Below are 19,631 nucleotides of genomic sequence, written 5' to 3'. Positions count from 1 at the left end.
AAGAACAGCGTTGCTATTTAAGCCAAAATCGCAAGTTTTGCCTATTCGGCACGACATACATTACATATATGTATATTCTCACTTAAAACAATATAATGTAAATTTTGATCTGCTCTAAAATCTCTTCTAAATTATTTAATCTCCTTGTGCATTTTTAGAACCAATATTTTCCGATCATCCTGAATATTTTTATTGTTTTGTCGATACTCGTTTATACCCTGGAGATAAACATTGGCTTATTCCTGTTTTTTTAACTTCGGTTCATATCGAAAGAGACTCTAATTTAAAAACTTTAAATTGTCTTTCGAACGCCTTTGGTAGGGGGGGGAGGGAGAGCCAGGACGAAGAACCGGAGAAAGGTGAAGTAAGTTACAAGAACTTGATTCTCTCTCTCTCTCTCTCTCTCTCTCTCTCTCTCTCTCTCTCTCTCTCTCTCTCTCTCTCTCTCTCTCTCTCTCTCTCTCTCACACACACACACACACAATTATGTAAATTATTTTTAACGTAATTCCAGTGGAAATATTAGATTTGTTTTTGGTTACTCAAAAGTTAATTTTGTGCGTACTATGAATGATGGTATAGGGAGAAGAGAGATCAAGAGAAAGAGAACTAAGAATGAGGAAGCACAAGGTAGAAGATGGTAGGTAGAATATGGTTGTTGATGGTAAATGGGATTATTTATTACTATTATTGTTACTATTATTAATTTTATCATTATTGTTACTATTATTACTTTTATTATCATTATCATTGTTATTATTTTTATTATTATTATTATTATTATTAATGCTTTCATTAGGAAGCGCTAAACTCGTTAGGTTCATACAGCTCATGAAGAATAGGAAACTTTAACAGAATAAGGGAAACTTTTTCTAGTTCTTGGAATGAAGATTATTATTATAATCAAGGGGGAAGCGCTAAACCCAGAGGATTATACAGCTCCTGGGGGGGGGATGTGGAAGGCATTCAGGCTTAATTCGGGGAACTGGAGCACAGATCCAATTCCCTAAATCAAGAGCCCCTCACCAACATCAAGGAACCTAGATTATAAGAAGCCATCTCGATAAGCATAGCTTGATTAATGATACTCAGCATGGATTCACAAGAGGCCGGTCTTGTCTAACTAATTTATTAACTTTCTTCAGTAAAGCTTTTGAGGCTGTTGACCACGATAAAGAATTTGATATTATTTACTTAGATTTTAGTAAGGCATTTGATAGAGTTCCGCACCAAAGACTGTTGAAGAAAGTAGCAGCTCATGGCATTGGGGAAGGGTGCTCTCGTGGATCGAATCTTGGCTCACAGACAGGAAGCAAAGAGTGTCCATAAATGGGGTTAAATCCGAGTGGGGATCAGTAACAAGTGGCGTTCCACAGGGATCAGTCTTGGGCCCGTTGTTGTTTATAATATATATCAATGATCTTGATGAAGGAATTACTAGTGATATGAGCAAATTCGCCGATGACACGAAGATAGGTAGGATAACTGATTCAAACGTAGATGTTAGGGAACTTCAGGAGGATTTAGACAAACTCTACTCTTGGTCAGAAAAGTGGCAGATGCAGTTCAATGTAGATAAATGCAAGGTTCTGAAGCTCGGGAGAGTCCATAACCCTAGCACTTATAAGTTAAATAATGTAGAACTTAGCCATACAGATTGCGAAAAGGACTTGGGGGTTATGGTAAGCAGCAACCTTAAACCAAGACAGCAATGCCTAAGCGTACGTAATAAGGCAAATAGATTACTGGGATTTATATCAAGAAGTGTAAGCAACAGAAGTCCAGAGGTCATACTGCAGCTTTATACATCATTAGTAAGGCCTCACCTAGATTATGCAGCTCAATTCTGGTCTCCATATTACAGAATGGACATAAATTCGTTAGAAAACATTCAGCGTAGGATGACTAAATTAATACAAAGCATTAGAAATCTTCCTTATGAAGAAAGATTGAAGACTCTAAAGTTACATTCACTTGTTAGACGAAGAATGAGGGGAGACCTGATCGAAGTGTATAAGTGGAAGATAGGTATTAATAAAGGGGATATTAACAAGGTCTTGAGGATATCTCTCCAAGAGAGAACCCGCAGTAATGGATTTAAATTAGATAAGTTTAGATTTAGAAAGGACATAGGAAAGTATTGGTTTGGAAATAGGGTAGTTGATGAGTGGAACAGTCTACCTAGTTGGGTTATTGCGGCTAGGACTTTGGGTAGTTTCAAATTTAGGTTGGATAAGTACATGAGTGGGAGGGGTTGGATTTGAGTGGGACTTGCACATCAGAGCTTATTTCTTGGGTAGCATTGAAAATTGGGTTGGTCAAATGCTTGTTAGTGGGATGAATTGTAAAGGACCTGCCTAGTATGGGCCAACAGGCCTGCTGCAGTGTTCCTCCTTTCTTATGTTCTTATGTTCTTATGTTCCTTGAGGGGTTGGAATGAAGAGCTTTTGAACAATAAACCATTCCTTGTAAAGGGAAAAATGAAAGGGAATAAAAGATAAACAGAATATTGTAACCAGTCCAATATTTTCCAAGCTCTACGGCTAAAGAAAATAAATTTTCGATTTGAAGAAAAATATTTATCGAGAGTATTTATGTTCATTCTTCTTGCACCTAATTACTCTCTTGTTAATAAATGCTACGCTAGGTCACTTGAAGATTCTCCCTTCACTCCAGGGAAAGCAGCTAACAAATATTATGCAAATTCTTAGGGTAGGTAAATTAAGCAGCTTTATGTAGCGTAAACTTTTAACAAACTTTAGTTAGGTGAGGTTGGTTAGTTTAGATGCAAAATTTAAAGCTGGTACGTCAAGTCTGTTTAATTCAACTCTGGTTGAGTGACAGCACCTGGGAATGGCTTGATACTTTCTCAGAGCATTTATTGAAGTGAATATCGACTTAGTATGACAAACATGGAAATAGTGAATGATATAAGATGACAAGTCTTTACAAAATGCTTTGAATTATATATCATATTGTTGTTACTGGAGGAGATGGTCGGAGATTTCTATTATTATTATTATTATTATTATTATTATTATTATAACCGGAATAGGACGTAATGGTAAATTTGTCAATAGCGTAGATGTGCATTACTCTATTTTTTTTTTGAGTGGAGGGGGCAGTTATGAGAAAAGCCACTGGAGTTGGCTGTTTGGGCTCTTCAGTACAGGCAGCTAGGATATGAGAGCGATGTTGAAGATGTAGTTTGAATCAAGATCCCTCCACCAGCGAACATTGTCATCTAGTCACGAAGGGTAGTAACGGATTTTTTCATAATGAATTCAAGTGCATGTACCCAGCAGAAGAGAATATCACCATTATTGTTTAAATTAGCCAGTAGCTTCACAATGTTATATTTATCTTCACACTGCCTGGTGATCAATAATGAAGAAAGGTTAGACCTAGTGGAAACCAAAGACTCATTTCCCACCCAGTGCTGCAGCCAGGAAAGCTAATTACATTATTCATTAGCCCATTCTCTTCTTACTGAAGTCTCGAAGCTCAGGTTGACAGATCTGAACACTCTGTAACGTATCCTATGTGATATGCCAGAGTGTAACAGCGAGAAAAGAATCGCAAGAAACAGGTGATTCCTTATTATGCAATACAAGCAAAGTGAAAATTAATATTCCAAATAATTTCGTGATTTCTCACATTATCAAGGAACAGCAAAAGAAATAAAGCAACACGAACCTCATTCTTCTGTTATATTACTTTTGTGTGAAGTAAAAGGACACAAGTGCAACTAATGTGACATTTATTGTGGCAACGTTTCGCTCTCCAGGAGCTTTATCAAGCCATTACAAACAATACATGGACACAGGGTATATAAAGGCTCAGAGTGAGGTGAATACTAGTGAGGTACCATTTCGATGTTCACTAGTGGTAGTAGTAGTAGTAGTTGCACTTGTGTCCTTTTACTTTACATATCGTCGGTAAATCTACCAACTTTATTACTATATTACTTTTGTTGTTCCTAGATAATGTGAAAGATCATGGAAGTGACTGGAATACTTCTACTTTTCACTGTAGTTCTACTGTACTGAAAAGTACGTAAGCATCTTATAGATTAAGATAACAGTACTCTGTTGATGCATCAAATTTTGCCAAATATTAAAGTCCTGATCACCTTCCATTCCCTTTGTGGTTTATCACTTCCCCATGAATACAATAATCCGCCTTCCCAATTTTATTCGGAAAAAGTAATCATTGTTATTGGTAGACAAACGCAACATAAAAATTACCCTAATTAAACTTTCTGGTCACACAAAAATCCTGATTTATCCTTAACTTCAGTTATGGCTCCACAAATATTTTATAATAAATACATATGCATATTCACCTGGAATTGTATGTTTTCGTATACATATGTAGTAAGTGTACACTGTATTACCAATATTTAGGATTCATGTATTCTTGAACAAAAAGGCACAATACCGTGACTGGAATAATACACAAATAACACTCACATAGAATAAAACTTATGACGACGTATCGGCCCGACAAGTTAATTGGTCCAAGTCCGACCGAAACGTCGTAAATTCCATTCTTGTAGCTTTAATGACCCTTGTGACGTCGAGACATTAACTTAATCAACCACCAACCAATGTACTATAAAAAATATTACATAATACTTATAAATTCACAAAATTCATAGATATTTTGTAAGAATGTGATAACATTTATACTTCAATGAAATTCAGAGAGAAATTAAATTTTTGATAGAAAAAGGCTTAGCGTATTTAAATTTTTCTAAGTTAAATATACTCTGAAAGAATTGTTTAAATTACATTCAGCTATATATTTCAATTTGAAGAGAACGTTGGTTTCAAGTTGAACAGAGAACTGACTGTTAACAGAAGAGAACGTTGACTTTAAAGAGAGAACATTGAACTTAAAGAAGACTTTAAAGAGAAGAAAGCATTGGTCGTTATAAAAAGGAGAGTACTGATTTATTTACGAAAGGAAATGGATATTAAGAACAGTTTAGAAGGAAGAAAACTCGGGAAAATAAGAATATAGGTCGGGAATAAAGGAGGGAGCGAGATGGGAGTATGAACATCAAAATGGTATACAATACCGACAGGTTGGTAGGTAAGACACATAAGCAACAGTTAGGCAACTTTATTCCGGAATAAAGTTGCCTAACTGTTGCTTATGTGTCTCACCTACCGAGATGGGAGTATATAAGAACATAAGTAAAAGTGAGGTAGACTGGAGATTAGTGACGTCAATGAACAGCTGTGAGATCACCTCAGTGTTGGTTTATGGGTCTTTACGCCACACTCAGACGGTTTTGTACATCATATTTTCGCTGAATTTGTTTACGTTAAAACAAATTTCCCGTGTCTCTGAATAGTGCGCCGACTTGTCTTGCTCACCACAATGTATCATTGTACAGACGAATAGAATGGGACCAAGGATTGAACCCTGTGAGACACCTGACCGTACAACACTATTCATTACTTTCTCTTGGTGAGTCAGTATCGGAGTCAAGAGTGCATTTTTTTTCAACTATATGAAATGATAAACGTGTGAATTATATTGAATTTAAGAATTATTTTTGTCTAAATTTTTGCAATGATTATGAAATTTAAATAAATTCATGATGCAGGATTTATCGTGGCATTCATGTTGATTGTAACCCTGTTTTCTTCTATAAATTAAAATACATTGTTAGACTATTTCTTACTGCTTTGAGTATCAGGGCTTCCCAGGTAACAGGTCAGTGCGCATTTTCTTTCAGTTGTCTTTGATACTGGTACCACCTGGTACTTTGTCTTATCTCAGTAATATATTACCCCTTCCCCTGAATCAAATTTGATTTGTTATTTCAAAGGCGCTGCGTGACCCCTACTGATTTAGCACCTCACCAGTAATATAATATTCAGTATTATCGTTAATTGTTTATATTCACTGAGAAGGGTTAGCCCCGAGGGAACCATAAAACGTCTCTGGAACCAGAGATAATTAGGTATTCGAGGAAGGAAAGGAGTCGTTCTAATTCCTTAGATTAAATGCAATTCACTAACATAATTACGGTATATACTACCGACAAGTTCGTGTGTATGACACATGTGCATCAATCAGGTGTTTTTATCGCAGATAACTTTCGCATGCATATTTGTCAAATTAGAGATGCGACTTAAATTCTGGGGAATATCACAAATAGTGTAAATTTGATGTGATCAGTCCCTTAGCTCAGAGAATAGGTCCATGAATAGTCCCTTGGACTGACCCCTGGAAAAGTCATTAACGGACAACTCATTTGGGATTCACATTTCTCTAAAAATTTAGTCAGATTATTCGTTTGGCTCTTGTTGACTTTATTTACCTTCTGCATTGCTTCAGTGTCTCAAGACTGACAGATTCCCTATTTTAAACTTTCTAAAATAATTTTGGGCATGGATGTGCTTTCATGTGAAGCTCAAGACCCGTGTGGATCATATAATGAAATGTGGGAGACTCAATGTTGTCTACTTTAGCGCGAGACAGATGCTGCACCACTCAGCATACACACGTCTCCAGTTTAATATTTATCTTACTTTAATACCTTTGAAAGCCCAGTTTTATCTGAGATAAACTTCCACCTCACAGGATGTTACCAGCATAGTCAACTAATATCTACGTACTTATTTAAAGCTACGTAAATAAGGGGCAACAGGTGTAACGAAACTTACTCAGGCATATGGTTTCACTTGTAATTAAACTCTGCTAATTCAAACCACGGAACGGGTGGAGTTTAAACCCATGGCAAGTGAATCTTAAACCTCCAATCCTGTTAATTCAGGTATGAATTGAAGGTGCTGCCTCTGAGCTGAAAACTGTCCCGTAATGTGTCTGAAATCTGATCTGAACGCTATGTTAAGCAATTAAACCACTTTATTATTGCTACAATTCCCTCTACAATTCCCGTATATTAAAGGTGCTACAGAATACATTATAATTTGCAAAAGACAGACTTTTAAAATTTTAAAAATTATCCTTCTTTGTTCGTGTTGATTAAATCTATTTCTTTTGCTTCTAATCTGTAATTCTTTAAAGTTTCTTAATCCCTCGCGTTTTTCTGATACATTACTTGCTGATATATTCCGTTCTCACCTTAGTATTTTCATGAAAAATTAGGAGAGTTCACTTTAGAATGTGTGTGTGTGTGTGTGTGTGTGTGTGTGTCTGTCTGTGTGTGTGTGTGTGTGTGTGTGTGTGTGTGTGTGTGTGTGTGTCTGTGTGTGTCACGCTTCCTGGATGAAAGATGGCGCCTACCCTTCTTGTATTTAGTAACCCACACGGATCTAGCACGTCATGCCAATTAAATAAAGAAATATGTTACCAGTTTCTTCATCGAGGTTACTTTGTGTTACTTTGTGTTTGTGTTATTTTGTGTTATTTTGTGTTATTTTGTGTTATTTTGTGTTATTTTGTGTTATTTTGTTATTTTGTGTTATTTTGTGTTATTTTGTGTTATTTTGTGTTACTTTGTGTTACTTTGTGTTACTTTGTGTTACTTCGTGTTACTTTGTATTGCTTTGTTACAAAATTTAACTCTTCTGTAAATCTAGTTTAATATTTCGATGTATTTCATTAAACTACTTCATTTTGTATCTTAAAATTTTCAAATTTACTTTAATTTAATACCACTATGTATTCTAATACCACATTTATTTGTATATAACATCACGTTTCTCTCTAAAACCAAAACATTCCTTTGAATATCTCACCACATTGTTCTATTAAGCGGCGACATTTCACTGAATATCAAACTGCTTAGTAATTCAGTACTATAAATTTTCCTGGTGGCATTACCGTGATGAAAAGTTAACTGCAATAATCCTGTTGCTTCACTGTATTGTGATTCAGCGCTGCACGTGACATTGTGTTGTGTAAAGTCGTCCACGGTCACAGAATCATTATTATTCATCTGATGTGATGTCTTAAAATAGTAACTTTTCGAAAATTTTCTGCCTGAAAACGCTACGTATCCCTCATTTCCACACAACCTCGTGTTTTCACGAATTTCAACACGAAATCCTGCATGGCAGCCATGCATCTTCATGTGTTTTATTTGTTATATATTACGTCGTAGCCAGATGTGGCTAATTCATGCGACAGGTGATTATCTACAGATTATCATTGTTTCGTTGAGAATTATAATATTCCCAATTATAATAGTTATGGCTCTTTTAGTTGTATACGTCAAAAAAGATGCAGAAAACACTTAATGACTGTTGATCCCATTGGTTTAGAAATCTTATGAATTTACGGAAGAGTGGCATAACGAGAAGATATTGAAATAAACAGAGGAAAAGAGTATCACTGGAGAGAGAGACAGACAGAGAAACAGACAAAATATGGATCAAAGAGGGACGAGAGTGCAGGAAAAACGTTTGAAGTCATTTGTTCCCTTTTAATCACAAGCTTCGGAAAGTACTAGAAGTACCAAGTCTAGATTAGTGTAGCGGGTATGCGGATGTTTTGTGTGTGTGTGTGTGTGTGTGTGTGTGTGTGTGTGTGTGTGTGTGTGTGTGTGTGTGTGTGTGTGTGTGTGTGTGTGTGTGTGTGTGTGTGTGTGTGAGAGAGAACACCAAAGAATGTCTGACAGGAGATCGATTTTGTCACGTTTGGGAATCCAATTTGTGTCGAAAAACACACTCATGTACAGTTCAAAACAGAGTAAACGTTTCGCCACTCGTGGCTTCTTGAAGAAGAAACTCGTGGCAAAACGTTTAGTCTTGTAAATGTCCTGAACTGTACATAACTGTCTCTTTCCATATATTGTTGGTGTCACATTACCATTTTTCATTCCAGTTTGTAACTACAGATAAATGGCCACCACTTGTTTAGGAGTAGAGATAAGTTTGCTTTTCCAACCTTCGGCGTTTAATCAGTCATATATTTTTAATTTACAATTGTTGTAGAATGTATTGCTTTTCATACGAATATGTTGGTAACCATATGTAAGAACCTACTTCTGGTAACCATGTGTAAGAACCTACTTCTGGAAACCAGGTGAAAGAACCCTACTAATGGAACCCAGGTGTAAGAACCCTACTAATGGAACCCAGGTGTAAGAACCCTACTAATGGAACCCAGGTGTAAGAACCCTACTAATGGAGTCCAGGTGTAAGAACCCTACTAATGGAAACCAGGTGTAAGAACCCTACTTCTGGATACCAGGTGTAAGAACCCTACTACTGGAAACCAGGTGTAAGAACCCTACTACTGGAAACCAGGTGTAAGAACCCTACTAGTGGAAACCAGGTGTAAGAACCTTACTAGTGGAAACCAGGCGTAAGAACCTTACTACTGGAAACCAGGTGTAAGAACCTTACTACTGGAAATCAGGTGTAAGAACCCTACTACTGGAAATCAGGTATAAGAGCCTACTACGACAATTTCCCATTTATCACTAAAATTAAGATATTTTGACTAAAAATTCATTATTTTTATAGTCAAAATACCTAATCTCATAAATTTTATTGTGCTCTTCATATGAATTAAAAAAAAATACGTGAAATCAGCTGCGTGGGTACACTGTGTGTGGGAGGAATAAAGCGTGTTTCAACGCACCTGGTCTTTGGTATCTGTCATGAGCACTCCATCCATCCACCAGGTTATGACAGCAGGGGGGCGCGAACCTCCCGCCTCACACACAAGCGAATATCGCAGTCCTTCCGATAACGGCGAATTCTCCCCCAAGATTGCCACTTCCAGCGGTGGAACTGTGAAGAACCGAGAGAGGTGAGATTGTTATACCTGAGAGAAGCAAAAAAAAAGAAAAACCTGTTTACGAAGATAAAGAATTTTGTAACTTTGTTTCATTGGCTGAAATAAACCATATACTGATTAGGATCTTTGTCTTTGTTATTAGTATTTTGTTTTTCTGTAATATATTTTGGCTCTGGTGATACAAAGACATTTAAGGTAGACTAAGCCTTATTCTGGAGTTCGTACTGCGTACCGTTGAACTTTTCCAAATTATCTACCATACAAGTCGGCATCTTAGTGTTTTCCTTTCAAACTATTTTCACTATTGTGGAAATAAGAGTTTACTTGTGCAAGTAGTCAAATGAAAGGAAATGAAGAGAGACAATATTTTGTTTGTACATGAATGGTATACAATACCGACAAGACGAAAAATTAGACACGTGTTCAACACCTGCAATAAAGATACCCAGATGTTGTACATGTGTGTTTTTCAATATTTTTTGGAATAATTCACAACTAACCCACGAGCTGGAACTGAGGACTGGATGAAGTATTATATTAATGGTCAGCGAAACCACCGAAGGAGATAAATAAGACATGTGCAACTTCTCTCCTGCGCAGCAGGCCTTCTCGAACGACATCAGAAGCAACTTTAATACTGCATACTGGTAATTTTAAGGTGTTAAGTCCTTAGGCCAAGGACCTGATCACTTTCAATAAAGTCTAAGAGGCTTAACACAAACCAAGTCTAAAATACTGAGCCCTTAAACATTGCCTCTCCCCGTCTTCCATTGTTAAAGTCGCCACTGTATTCGACTGAAGAATCCTGCGCAGGCGTAACGGTCAGCAATGAAGATACTTAAGTGTTGGACATGTCTTATTCAACTGGAATTGAATGTAGCTTCAGTCTATCCTGCACCTTCATCAAGCCACTGGCGGTTTCATTCTAGGATGGACGAAAGCCTCGTCTAATTGAATTTCCATTTTTTGGGGAGAGTTGTGAATCTTAATAGGAGTAAGCTTCTGGGTGAAAGGTAAGAGGAGAATATTAAGTTTCGTGCGTTGTGTAATGAGAGAGAGAGAGAGAGAGAGAGAGAGAGAGAGAGAGAGAGAGAGCCAGCCAGAGACAGCGAGAGATTGTGATTATTTCTTGACACTCACAGCTCATTTCCAAGGTGACAGTGGCTGCCAAGGGGACGGTCATATTGGAGTTACTGGCCCTACAGGTCAACACACGGTAGAGATGCTGGCGACTCAGACGAGGTAAAGTCAAGACGTTTCTGGTGACTTGACCTGTGACCTCTTCTGCCGTGTCATCAAGCAGTGACCCCTCGTGGGACCATCTGACCCAGGGACGAGGTGAACCTGTCATGCACACACAAGGGGAGAGCAGTCATACAGTACTTAGGTAATTTAGTTCACCTTTGTAGTCTCTGCATTAGCCTGGGGTAATTGGATTGGCATTATCTAATTATCCAATTGTTTAGGGGAGAGAAAGAGAGAATAGGGGGAAACATAAAGAACAACTCCAATGGATGCAAGGGCAAGACGTCAACAAGGTGGAATAAAAAAATACATTAGCTATAATTGTGGCAATGTTTCACTTCAAAAAGTGCCTTGATGCTGTTGAAAAGTTTTTGATTAAAAAAATTCGCAACTACTCTTCCTTAGGTTAAACCTATATGTCGTATGACTATAATAACAGAATCATTCTCAACTGCTGTCAGGAAAAGTAGTTGAAACTGAACTATGCTTATAGTACCTAACTTTATTACTTTCAGTGCTCTTATTACTACTCGCCTGTTAATTCTGCTGCTAGCTACTGTTATTTTGAAGAGGAAGTTTGAGATTCTCAGTTCCTCAGTCTTGGTGTTGAGAGACTGGCTACTTCAGTCTTTCCTCTCCTACTAGTCTTTCCACGATATTCATATTTATTTATTTATTTATTTATTTATTAATTTGAACATGATACAGTGAAGTACAAAGGAATACAGTTATTACAGTGCAACATGCCAAAGCCCCTTGTATGCAGAGCATTATGGGCAGGCTTAAAATTAACTTAAGATTAACTAAGCAATGATATATTCAGTGGTAAAAACATTATTGTAAACAGATAACAATTTAGCACAAATGAGTATTACAAAGACAGGTCATATGGTCATTTACTGTGTTGCTGAGCATTCAGTAGATTGGAGTATTCTGTTAGGTAATGTAATTTAAAAAATAAAGTTTGATTGGGTCTCAGGTTAGACATTTATGAGATACAATAATGAGAAACATTTACGAGATACAATTTATGAGATACAATTATTCAGTATTTATATAATAGCATTAAACCTTGCGATTCAACACAGCGTCTGGGACACAGGGGATTGATCCAAGGAAGACTGCCACTCACACTACTTTATCAAAATCTGACAGTTTATTATCTTGTACCATATCCATTTTCCCGAGCCCTGACGTGCTACACGCAAGGCAGATATAATTTTAGGAGTAATAATTTCCAGAGAGTATCACAGAGACTCCGAACACCTGCTAACTCATGGATGAAAGTTTATTCTCCACTAACGACATATTCTGTGTATGTGTTTATGAAGATGTTGGTGCACTAAAATGGCAATAGTTCGGTTGAGACAAAAAAAAATAGGAAAGAATTTATGTCTATATTTCGAACTAATGAAGTCCTATTCAATAGAAGAGAATGAGAAAGAGGATTTTTTTTTGTAGCAGAAAGAAGTCATGATCTGTGGTGGCGTGCTATTGTTCAATATTATTCGGGCAAAGCTTGGTTTAAGTCTTCAAGGGTTTTCAATTAGATCTCGGGGTGTTAATGAGATCTCAGGGTGGAAACTTCGTGTAGCTCCTGGAATTTCGGGTCCGTTGGTGATGAGATTTTGTTTAAATTTTATGCCGGAGTTTAGTGATTATAAAGAACTAAAGGGAACAATAAACAAATAGCTTGCACATAGAGAAAAGCTTGTAGCTTGTAAATGTTCTAAGTCGGACCGATATGCGGAATATTTATGTATTAGTGATTACATCTGATTTCTAGAGACATTTAAATTTTTTAAAATGTAGGCTAGAGTCGAGATGAGTTTGATTTTCTGTCTGAAGGAAACATCCTCTAGTCGTGTTCGTAGCTTCCCACTTCGATATGACTCAAGGTTCCAGGTTTTCGAATAGTCTTCCTGACCACAACTTTCTGATTATTTTTGTCCATTCATTCTTGCCTTTGTATTCCGGCTAGTTGTCTTTTATAGTACAAATTCGCAATTGTTATAATGATCTGAAATACTTCAAATCATCATGGCACAAACAAAACGGCAAAACAGCCATACAATTAAACACTGAGAAGACTCCGTTAAATTCTCTATTGGTGGTTGATGTGTTAACCTACTACCTCTAAGTAATGTAAATCGATAGTTTCCAGAATAGTTACCAAACTTCTTCTTTGAGAATGTCTGTTTTGTTTGCGTTCATTACTTTGGAAATAAGTTTGTATTATATGGATATGTATGTATGAGATTGGCCAAGAGTGTACCACCAACACGGGCTTAATCTTGGCATGACTTGTCGCAGGCTCCCGAAGGAGTGTCGTAGAATGAAATAAGTCTTAAACTGCTACTGGACGAGTTTGTGGTGAAGGAGACCTATTCATTGTATTGCACCTACTTCCATTAAGTTTGTACTGCACCTACTTCCATTAAGTTTGCATTGCACCTACTTCCATTAAGTTTGTATTGCACCTACTTCCATTAAGTTTGTATTGCATCTACTTCCATTAAGTTTGTATTGCACCTACTTCCATTAAGTTTGTATTACACTCACTTCCATTAAGTTTGTATTACACTCACTTCCATTAAGTTTGTATTGCTCTCACTTCCATTAAGTTGGTATTGCACCTACTTCCATTAAGTTTGTTTTGCACCTACTTCCATTAAGTTTGTATTCCACCCACTTCCATTAAGTTTATATTTGTTCCTACTTCCATTAAGTTTATAAATACTTTTCTAAACATATGTAATTTATTGAGCATAATAAATAGATACGATTAACTTTGTGTGACAAAAAAAAAGCTTTATTTCTTTAAGTTTTTCTTCACTGGCGAGTATATATCACATTGATGGCATTAGTTTAGCGCTCTTCTGTGTACTTAATTTTTTTTTTTGCATGTCTGCATTGCAATTTAATCAGTAGAAAAGTTATAGTTTATTCACGGCGGAGTCTTTATAATGCAGTGTTGAAAGTCTTGTTATTGATCCTGACTTTTTTGACATTGAAAAGTTCTAACTGAAAAATATGTCGGTATATTTCATACGCTGATGGCGAAAGTTTCTTTGAGAATTCGAAGTATATAAATAATGACCACTATGATAATTTCATTTATGTGTTTTTATATTTAACTTTTATAGATTCTTCAAGGGTGCAAGGCTAGGGAAAGGTGCCTTGATGCAGACGAAGGGCTCTTGACCCAAGGAATTAGTGGACTGTCCCCTCAGTTCAACCCTAATTATTGAAGATTGAGACACTTATGCAGCATATGGGAATCTTTATTCAGGAAACGTTTCGCCACACAGTGGCTTCATCAGTCCAATACAAAGAGGAAGGCGTAAGGAGAGGAGGAGAATGAGGTAATCAGTCCCTCAACCTGGAGTCGATGTGTTCAGTCCATCAATCTTGTAGAATGTACAGCATAGGGCTCAATGACCTCAACGAGTAGATTGTGTCCCCCATGGGTATGATACTACTACTTGTTTTAGATACTTTATTGTGCTAAAACACTAATTATTTTAATATTTAGTGTTGTGAAACTTTTCCAAGTTACATTAGGTAATTAAGTAACGTGATGGGTGAATTAAGAAAGCAATCTGAAAACTATGCTGAGAGAGGAAGTAATTTATTATTACAAGTCTCCATACAGTCGTTGTTAAAGAAAGGTTAGCTCCTGTCCATTTGGTTTTGCTTCTGGCCTGGTTAAAGATCTCTTTTCGGTTGTCGTTCCCGGTATAGGTGGGTTTAATAGGTTTAAAGGCTTGCGACTACACGAGAGTAACTAAGATAACGTGTCACCTGTAGATCACTAGTCAAGGATACTTTAATTCCTAAAATAGAGATTAAAGAAAGTTCTCAGTTTATGTACTCTGAGAGATGCGCACCTTTACTGTTAAAGAAAACACGTGAGCAAACATATTGGACATTTTATTACGGAAACGTGTTTGGAATGAACAGTGTCCCAAGTCCCGAGATGTTAATAGGACATGTTAATGTCCTAAGTGATTGCTTTTATGCCCTTAGTAACAAGTTAACGGCATTAAATACCAGGATTAACCACACACCTTTTCTGGTACCTTTGCTTGTTTCTGTTTTATGCTTTACTTTGCTTTATATAGCTTTTTCATGCTTTTATAATCTTTTAGTTTTTGCTTTTTGTCATAAGGTGATCAGATTATTAGAACCACACAATAAAAACCGAATATTTATTATTTTATGCATATTATATTAACTTTCCTTCAAAATATTGAATGGATGACACAGTCAGGGTAGAATACAGTCTACTTTAATGTACTGAACATATAATTGTCTCTATTCCTACAATTGCTTCTTTTACGTCGTGCCATAAATTTCTTTCCTCATTTTTTTTAAAACAACGCAGATCAGTATATACCAGTGGTGTTATATACTGACAAATACGTTAATAAGTCAAAATATGATTTATAGTATTGCATTTAGAATTCGGTTTCGTCCACCAGGGGCTTCATCAGTTGGTAAATTCCCTGGTGGACGCAACGTCTTCGTAATAAAAATTTCATAAAGCTTACACTCAGTCTTATTAACAAATCCGGCATTGTTAGGATCGCTGACTAATTTTTCACTGACCTCGCAGTAACAAATTGGAAATAAGGCGATAATATTTTTCCTTCGTGAAGAACATTTTCGGAATTAGGATGTTATGCTTCAAACATCAATTTTATTATTATTATTATTATTATTAGTAGTAGTAGTAGTAGCAGTGTTATTATTATTATCAATAGTAGTAGTATTAATACTAGTAGTATTAATACTACTTCTATTAATAATAATATGGTGTTCTTAGCCTCACCTCGCCTTAATGCTAGTGAAATTTGTTTTGATCCGAGGAATTGGAGCTACCCTTCCTCGGAATAAATAATATAAAATGACATGATCCGGATAAAACGACCACATGACACGGCTGGAAACAAAAGCACATGTCCGGAAACAATTGCCAGGCGACTCAAACGAAACTACCTCACCAGAACTAAACGATTACACAAGCCGGGCTTTACGGCCACACTACCAGTAGTAAACGACCCAACGACCCATATTACACGACTGCATGACTCTGAATAAATTATCACGTGAAGCAAATATTGTAACACGTTTTCATAGCCTGGAAAAAAGCGTCATACAATTACGACTCAGTAAAACACGACAGGGATTGAACGTTTACTCGTTTTTTGACGAGGATTAATCGTCTTCTCGGTTTTGACCAGGCTTAAAGAATGATACGATACTGATCAGAATTAAACGACAATTCGATTTTGATAAGAAAGGAATAAAATGATTCAATTTTGATAAGGAATAAAAGACAATTCGATTTTGATAAGGAATAAACGACAATTCGATTTTGATAAGGAATAAACGACAGTTCGATTTTGATAAGGAATAAACGACAATTCGATTTTGATAAGGAATAAACGACAATTCGATTTTGATAAGGAATAAACGACAATTCGATTTTGATAAGGAATAAACGACAATTCGATTTTGATAAGGAATAAACGACAATTCGATTTTGATAAGAAAGGAATAAAATGATTCAATTTTGATAAGGAATAAAAGACAATTCGATTTTGATAAGGAATAAACGACAATTCGATTTTGATAAGGAATAAACGACAATTCGATTTTGATAAGGAATAAACGACAGTTCGATTTTGATAAGGAATAAACGACAATTCGATTTTGATAAGGAATAAACGACAATTCGATTTTGATTAGGAATAAACGACAATTCGATTTTGATTAGGAATAAACGACAATTCGATTTTGATAAGGAATAAACGACAATTCGATTTTGATAAGGAATAAACGACAATTCGATTTTGATAAGGAATAAACGACAATTCGATTTTGATAAGGAATAAACGACAATTCGATTTTGATAAGGAATAAACGACAATTCGATTTTGATAAGGAATAAACGACAATTCGATTTTGATAAGGAATAAACGACAATTCGATATTGGCCAGGAGTAAATGAATAAAAGGTTTCACCAAGGATAAACGACATAAGTATGTTGACTGGGATTAAACGACTACTTCCTTTTGACCAGGAATAAACATACGTGTGAAGTGAACCATGAATAAACGAATAATCAAGTATAACAAGAAAACTATCACACTGTTTTTGCGAGGACTAAACGAATATACTCTTCTGACCAGTATTCATCGAATACCGGAATTAAATCAGGGGGTTAGCAATTCCCAGTTTCGACCTGAACTAAACGATTCTGACCTGGACTGAACAATAATGTTACACTGAGTGAATAATCAACCCAGAGATAAAAAAAAAAAGTTGCAATACCATGGTTCGAACAACGCACGCAAAAAAGGCATTTATGAGAGGATATATATATATATATATATATATATATATATATATATATATATATATATATATATATATATATATATATATATATATATATATATATATATATATATATATATATATATGTACAATAAGATCACAGTAAACAGGTGATTTCAGAATATGCCAAATGCTACTGTGAAAGAATAGTGAAATTCCAAGCGCTTTCGTGACTACTCACATTATCAAGGAACTATGATAGTTCCTTGATAATGTGAGAAGTCACGAAAGCGATTGGAATTCCACTATTCTTTCACATTGGTTGTTTTGTATATATAATATATATATATATATATATATATATATATATATATATATATATATATATATATATATATATATATATATATATATATATATATATATATATATATATATATAATATAATACTGTATACATATTTATATATGCATATAAAGTAGGCGCTCGACCAACTGCGACACACAATTCTCCGAGGCATCAATAACTATGACAGTCAAGACACATTTTTCATGCTTTTTCGAGATTTTTCTATTCCACAATCTAGAGAGATCTGTGGGAATAAATTCAAGTATCGACATTTAAAATGGTGTGAGAATTTTGAATGCTCTCAATAAAGATTTTCTTTTTCAACACTTTACGACTTCAACGCTGGCGTATAAAATACTTTTCCGAGTGAATGGGGAAAGACCTGAATGCTGAGAGGAGAAGGCAAGCAGTTTGTTGAGGAATAAGAGTGAAGAAAGTGTTATATTATGAGTCAGTTTTAACTTTTCTCTTTAAATTTTTACACCTAAGTCTGTCATAAAAATCGTAGGCATGTAATAAAAATCATAGGCATGTAATTCCCAAAAGTTTGCTTAGGCAATGATTTTGTTTTATTGGATACCTCAATATTTTTTTTTTTTTTTTTTTTGACTGTTATATGGTTGAGTTCAAGGTTTTTCTTAATGTCGTGATTCTCATTCTCATTCTCTCTCTCTCTCTCTCTCTCTCTCTCTCTCTCTCTCTCTCTCTCTCTCTCTCTCTCTCTCTCTCTCTCTCTCTCTCTCTCTCTCTCTCTCTCTCTCTCTCTCTCTCTCTCTCTCTCTCTCTCACTCTCACTCTCTCTCTCTCACTCTCACTCTCTCACACACACACACCGTAACACGATATATATCACTGTCATCAAGCAAGTCGGATTATCTTCCCGTCATAACCATTACTAACCATGTTAATTATCATCATCTTGGAAATTACACAAAAATCATCCTGCTTTGTGATCGTAGCAGAATTAAATTTCAGTTTTTTGATTATTAAAGGTAATAAGAAAGGAATAATACCATTTATCTAATTATTATTGCTAATTGCATATTATAAAAAAATAACACTAAGAGCACTTTAATATATGTTTATTATTATTAGTATAAGTATTACTATTCTCTGGAATTAGTTACCTACCTCCGGTTACCTGACAGGTGAGTGCTAATGAGCCACCCACAGGGTAAGGACCAATAACACCGCTAACCTCCAGGCCAGCACTGCTTAGGATGCTTAGTCGACGAGGTGGAACTGTCAAAGAGAATTTTGGTAGTTTTGAGGCCTTTTAGTAGCAACATTTGATGTTCTTTTGGTAGCAGCATGTTATATATGTTTGGTAGCAACATGTGATATTCTTTAGGATGTGTACAGATAAGCCAGGGACGAGGTGAGATGAGTGGTAGACAAGAGGGTGTCGAGTGGTGGGGAGACAAAGATGGTATAGGAGAAATGTTTGTTTCTCCTGACAGACGAAGTATCTCACCTCTTGAATCTTGTGGGTAATTAGAACTCTTTATATTTACCTGTCAGCTAACAAAAAAAATATAGGCTCAAATAGGGAGTAAAGTCTATTTTCTGTGTATATAAACAGAGATGTACATTGATCAGCGATGTGTACACTGAGGGATATACGCTCTTCATTGTATAATTATTTATATATATATATATATATATATATATATATATATATATATATATATATATATATATATATATATATATATATATATATATATATATATATCCTGAGGGAAATCCAGGGGGATTATTATAGCCTTGCTTCACTTGTCTTAGGCGATTAGTTTGGAGTACCTGTGGGAGAATGATTACACTGGAATCTTTTGGGCATAATTTAGATACTGGTAATTTAGGTATGGGAGTACAGGATGATAGTGGAATTACTTGTGATGGGCAATAAAATGGATTTACTTGGGGTTTCTGTTGATGAAGACCATTTATATATTTTACCCTT

At 35.7% G+C, this 19,631-nt stretch overlaps 1 protein-coding gene across 2 annotated transcripts in view; it reads right to left on the bottom strand.

The window, feature by feature from the left end:
* The window catches only part of LOC128694939 (neural cell adhesion molecule 1-B-like), a 216,112-nt gene that overhangs the window by 62,040 nt on the left and 134,441 nt on the right, over positions 1-19,631 (bottom strand). For both annotated transcript variants that reach the window (XM_070094367.1, XM_070094366.1), the window contains exons 5-7: positions 18,800-18,910; positions 10,870-11,073; positions 9,571-9,722 (exon numbers count right to left, since the gene is read on the bottom strand). In XM_070094367.1, the coding sequence (XP_069950468.1) occupies positions 9,571-9,722; positions 10,870-11,073; positions 18,800-18,910 (467 nt within the window). The remainder of the gene's footprint in view (positions 1-9,570; positions 9,723-10,869; positions 11,074-18,799; positions 18,911-19,631) is intronic.

Source organism: Cherax quadricarinatus, chromosome 45 (genome assembly GCF_038502225.1).
Source record: "Cherax quadricarinatus isolate ZL_2023a chromosome 45, ASM3850222v1, whole genome shotgun sequence".
In the NCBI taxonomy this organism is placed as follows: Eukaryota; Metazoa; Arthropoda; class Malacostraca; order Decapoda; family Parastacidae; genus Cherax; species Cherax quadricarinatus.
Note: the sequence above shows the minus strand (reverse complement) of the source record. Positions and strands in the feature narration are given on the sequence as shown.